At 37.7% G+C, this 5621-nt stretch overlaps 1 protein-coding gene across 2 annotated transcripts; it reads right to left on the reverse strand.

Annotated features, from left to right (window-relative positions):
* Positions 1 to 400: 400 nt before the first annotated feature.
* LOC105056982 (soluble inorganic pyrophosphatase 4) lies at positions 401 to 4516 on the reverse strand. 2 transcript variants are annotated; one of them, XM_010939393.3, is made up of 9 exons: positions 4360 to 4516; positions 3036 to 3177; positions 2879 to 2907; positions 2491 to 2556; positions 2306 to 2413; positions 1965 to 2030; positions 1667 to 1787; positions 1152 to 1233; positions 401 to 729 (listed from the first exon to the last, which is right to left on the reverse strand). In XM_010939393.3, the coding sequence occupies exons 2-9, from the start codon at positions 3166 to 3168 to the stop codon at positions 687 to 689; spliced, it is 648 nt and encodes a 215-aa protein (XP_010937695.1). In that variant the 5' UTR covers positions 3169 to 3177; positions 4360 to 4516; the 3' UTR covers positions 401 to 686. The 2 variants fall into 2 exon arrangements, with proteins under 2 accessions (XP_010937695.1, XP_019710427.1); XM_019854868.3 differs by lacking the exon at positions 4360 to 4516 and adding an exon at positions 3616 to 3840.
* Positions 4517 to 5621: the final 1105 nt, after the last annotated feature.

The raw sequence follows: 5621 nt of genomic DNA on the forward strand, positions 1-5621 counted from the left end.
ACCAAAAAAAAAAAAAAAGTGAGCTTCAGAGATTGGCATGTGGATTATTAACAACAGACAAAGAATGGAGACTTTGGCGATCAGGTTGTGGCCTGTTTATTCGTCATCAGACGGTGGCTTGAAAAATATACTTCAATGGATGGATGAGAAAAATCTCTCACTAATCCAAATGCCTTATAATAGAAGAAAAGTGGTAGCAGTCCATCGCTAGGCAAAATAAACCTGCATATTAGCATGGCATAAGTTAAGGTGCTCCCAAAGGCCGCAGGACTGATGATGTTGATGCTAGTCCTAGTCTTCTGCAAAGAGTATATAAACGAGTTGCGCTTATAAAAAAACAAAAGATTGTCAGAGTATGAATAGGAGAGAATGCCAGCATTCATATGCTACTAAGATTCAGTGAACATCCACACAATCAAATTCATCGAAATACATCCTATTTAAGTGATACATATAAAGATTCGCAAGTTTTTCTTTATATCATATATCCAAGGACCATATGCTTGCTTTTCTTTCCTCATTCCTTTTCATTTCTTCTGGGTTACAGATTTCAATCATACCAGCTAATTATGACAACCATGCAAAACAGTTTCTGCTGTAGTATCTTTTTGCATATAAAGGAGACTGCAGCTTCAAAGAGGTCATCTGAGAATGATCGCTCAATTGATCATAATCCTTGAAGAATCCTACCTCCTCAGACTCTCCACTATGTAAGTTGCATAGAGGTCCCTTCAAAGATTCAAGAACAATAAGTAATTATTTAACAAAGAATTGATGCAAGTCATTTACAAAAAGAAAAATACTTGTGTAGAGCAATGCTTATCACTTAGTAGAAAGAAAACCATTGACAGCAGACTAACACATGCGTATGACAAGGGGGTTTCTCAGAATTTTAACTTGTTAGCATTTACCAGTTCATAACAGTTAACAAGGGAATTGCATCTTAAGCAAATCACGATGGAGTGATGTCACGCATTCTATGACGGGTTACTGCAAGCTTATGGTTGTTAACCAGCTTTTGTTGTAAAGTTTGATTTGGCAATAACATGTATCAGTAATGATTCTTTGCTGATTTTAAGTGCACAATATGCAGAAAATATGACATACATACATACATATATATAGACACACACACACACACACACACTTACATTGAGTGTTGTACGGCTTCATAAGCAGCGGTGGCAGGAAGGAAGTCATTCACTGCAACTTCCTTATTTTCATTTTTCTTATCTGATTTGTCATGTTCAAGGGGAAACAATTAATTTGATGATCTCACAAAATTATATACGCTATGGCGCACACATGTTAATAGTCTATAATGCAGATCGGTCCCTTGGAGAGGGTAAGATCACCATGTAATGTATCACGAAGATATGCAAACAGCCAATACAGGAAGAAAGAACATGGGGTAGCAGTAGGAAGCATCTATACATAGGGCTTAAAATACAACTGTAAAAAGGTTAGGCAATACCAAACAATTGATAGGCACTTAGGTGAATAAGAAAACAAAGAACTATATCCGGTGAAATTATGAAGGCAGGAAGTTGTTCTAAGTCTTGAGATTATTAGGCCTTCTCACAGAGATGACAAGATCATTTCATATGTCGTAAAATCAATTGGCTCATACAGATGACTCTTAATACTAGTTAAATAATGAGGATACAGTCTTCAAAGAAGCGCCTGATTTCAGCTAAGCGATGAGGCGGGAGCTCCTGAATATCAGAGTAATGCTTGTATTCAGGATCATCCGCGCACACTGCAATTATTTTGTCATCCTTTTCTCCCTGTTTCCAACAACAACTGCATCAGCACTTCTTCCCTTGAAACAACCAAGGCTTATTCATGGTATAGCAAAATGCTTTGAACTTCGTCATGCATTAAAAATTGGAACTTGTTCTAACAATCAAATAGTTCAGTCATGAAACTATCATCACCATATGCACATGTACACAGAACAACACCTGATCAATCATAGGCATGAGACCTATAGCTTTAGCCCGAAGGAAACATCCTGGGAGCACAGGTTCCTGTAGAAATAGAATCAGAAATAAGAGATGCTTCAACAAGAATTTTAGGGAAAATAACTGAAACAAGATAAAGCATAAGAACAATGAAAAACAGCATAAGGGTGTTCAACTTGAAGATAAGTGGGGGGCAAGCTTTGTATCACTTAACTCTGCTAATTTCCTTTGGAGACTAAATCATTAACATTTCTTTAATATTGCTTATATGACGAGCATGCTTAGAGATATTCACACGGCAACCATGAAACTGAAATTGAAAAATCTATAATGCAAAATACCTGCATGATAATTAATACATCCATGGGATCATTGTCCTCACAAAGAGTGCGTGGGATGAATCCATAATTGTGGGGGTATACCACCGATGAGTAAAGCACACGGTCAACCTGCACATGTAGAAGAAACATGACGATCACAGTATAATACTGAACTAAATCAACAGTGGGCAGTGTTTCTAGATTACCTTTATCATCCCAGTTTTTTTGTCGAGTTCATATTTCACCTTACTTCCCTTACCTATTTCCACCACCTGCAAGGATGTCCAATCTTTCATCAATCATATTTTTGACACTGAAATCTATAATTAAGAGATGACAACTCTTAGCTTCAACTTTGCAACTCATATCATTTCTTTTTAATGAGTAGCATGGTTCACAGGTTGCTCGCAAAGGTTTAGGAACTCAAATTGAAGAGGTAGGCAACACTGGATCTTCATTAGAAGTACTTCTAACTCCCACAGCAACCAAAAGGAGCCATTTGCGATGCTCAGGCATCTCTTTCCAGTGCCTAGTTTATTATTGACCTTAAACTAACACTAAAATTCACTTGGAAAGCGAGAACAACATCCTTACACAGTTGAATATAGATGGTGCATCAGGACCTGCGTCCAGAACGAAAAATCCAAGTGAGAAAGAATACTGAAAGAGAGGGAAATAGAAATCTAAATGAAAGGAATGCGAATGGTGCAGTATGTAATCCAAATGATATGTCTATACGAAAAATGAGTACCTATTTCAAGATCGTGCCAAGGATGTGCTGCAACAGACCGCCTGGACATGGACGAAATGATTCTTTCATTGAGAGGTGGATGCGACATGTGCGAGCTAGAAGACTTGTTTGCTATTTCAAGAGGTGGGGGCATGATGACAAGCTGGAAAACATACAGTCAATTTTCCAAAATAAGAAATTCTCTTGAAGACATCTTAAAAACAGCAACTATTAGAAAAAAAAATAGTAGCATAGAATCAACAAGCAATTAAATCCACTAATTGCATGAAATATGAGATAAATGGCAAAGCGTTTGTGAATCACTTTCTTAGAACTTAGAAGGATGCCATGATTGTCTAATCAACCTCCCTAAAAGAAACTATGGAAGAATAGTATTTAAAAGAACATATATGAGAATCATATTTGCTGAAATTGTCGCAGCAGAATAGATAGAAAATAACATGGACATCAACTGGATCTAGAACAGCATTAAGAAAACGGCAAATCTATATTACCAAATTAGAAAAATCTAAAAAACATTTCCATATCGAAAACTTGTGAATCCCTTCATAGCAACAACCAACAGATTATATAGTCTTACCAAAGTCTTGAGATCCACAATATGAGTCAGCTATTATTAATGTTCCGCTGTTTTTCCCCCTGGTAGATTATCGGGCTAAAGCAAACAGAATACCAGATAACTGGATAAATCCACCTCAGAGATATGTATCGATGGTGAGTTTTTCTGACGAAGCTGGACCAAATCCCTTACTCGTTTCATAATTTTTTTTTTTTTTGAAAAAAACAGAATATAAGCTCTAGATTTGCAAAGTCCGCGTTATGACTGGTAGCATGGAATCTGGCAAAAGTAAAGGTGAGAATATATAACCCACCAACTTCGAATACATAATCAGCAGAAAACAAAATATATCCTAGAATACAAAAAGGGAGAGATTAGACCCATGACGGTCCAAGAGAACAAATGCAAATAAAGCTCTGTAAAAAGCGCTGTCCCAGCTTGTACCACAAGAAGCCATCCAAACTATAAGAAACCGAAAGCCACGATCTAATAAGAAAATCTAAAAAAATAAAATAATAAGACAATGCCTTTTAAATCACACCTAAATGACAAAAAATCCACGATCTAATAAGAAAATCTTCGTTCTAAATCGTTATAAGCCCAAACCAGATGCATCAAACCAAAGCTCGAACAAAATAATCCCTCTTCCATGCCAAAAACTCGAATCAAAACCCTCAAATGCATCAAAACCAACCTCCGACATGGATCCACTGCCCTAAAAAAAAATCCAATATCTTTGAAGCGATGCCAAAAAAGAAACAGTACCTCGAAACCTGAAAGCGAACCCGATCTCGACGAGAGGAGATGGAACAAAAAGACCCCAGGGACGAAATTTACAGCGAGAGAGGGCGAGAGAACGGAAAAAGAAATCGATTGGGGGCTTGTGTTCCCGCTTCTTTACCCCTCTCCTATTTAAAGTAGCTTGGCATCATCCGATCAACTCCAAGATATCCGGCGAAAAAAAAACCATGTCGATTCCAGCTCGACGACACGTGGCTTGACTTAATATCCCTTTCTGTGGGCCCGACCAGCAAGAGCAGGACGCGTTTCTAACAGTCGCCCTGGTTGGGCTTGCGGATTAACTCCAAGCATGTCGATTCCATCACGACGACACGTGGCATGGCTTAATTGCTCCACTATCCGTGGGCCCTACCGGTTAGAGTCGGAGGCCTTTCTACCGGTCGCCCTGGTTGGGCTCGGTCCGGACCCGGATCGGACGGTCGTGATCCGTTCGTTGACGCTTGTCCGTCGGTGCGGATAGCGTGGAAGCGACGTCTTGGTAAAGCTGGAAAGCGGCGATCTCCGCAGGCAAGGGAGAGGTCCGCTTCGCGTGATCCCTGCCAGTCGGCACCTGATACGGTGTTATGCTGCTCCCGCGGAATTATTTAGGGCTTCTTACTTTATGCATCTCCGTTCCACTTGGTTGCCATATGCTCTTCCATACGTATCTGCAACTCATTTTTCGAATTAAAAGTCTCTTTCAATTTCTTCCAGAAGTATTGTTAACCTCGTGCCTGCCACCACGTCTTTCATTTGTTGACATGTTCCTTCCCTCGGTTGGGATGGAAAAATAAAAACCTCTGGTTACCAATTGGAAGAGAGCACTGCCTCATTTAAGGCTGATAACTGACTGAATATGAATTGAATGTTAAAATATTTATATTTTTTAATTGAATGCTAAAATATTATATTAATATTTATATTTTTTAACAGACCAAGTAAGATATCAAAATTAAATATATTTATTTTAAATAAATATATTTATGAATCAGAATTACATATTTTTATATTGATTAATGATAGAAATATATACAAACTGAATGTAAAATATATGTTATATTTTTTATTTAAATATAGATATAATTTGAATGTAAATCACACTAAGTAAAGAAATGGACTCTTCTATGGTACGACTTTTACACCATAGAGTATAATATTATCGTGAATAGCTATCACATCATTCATTTGGGAGATACATGGCTTCTTTTAACTCTCCAATATTATTATGTATCACATTGAAAAATATA

Source organism: Elaeis guineensis, chromosome 14, assembly GCF_000442705.2.
Source record: "Elaeis guineensis isolate ETL-2024a chromosome 14, EG11, whole genome shotgun sequence".
NCBI lineage: Eukaryota > Viridiplantae > Streptophyta > Magnoliopsida > Arecales > Arecaceae > Elaeis > Elaeis guineensis.

Excerpts from the sequence above, each read along its gene's own strand:
- LOC105056982 (XM_010939393.3), bottom strand. The coding sequence starts at position 3,168 with ATGCCCCCACCTCTTGAAATAGCAAACAAGTCTTCTAGCTCGCACATG. Across the intron at positions 2,414-2,490 it reads AAAAAACTGGGATGATAAAG|GTTGACCGTGTGCTTTACTC; the intron begins GTAATCTAGAAA and ends CTACATGTGCAG. Across the intron at positions 730-1,151 it reads GAAGCCGTACAACACTCAAT|GGACCTCTATGCAACTTACA; the intron begins GTAAGTGTGTGT and ends GAATCTTTGAAG.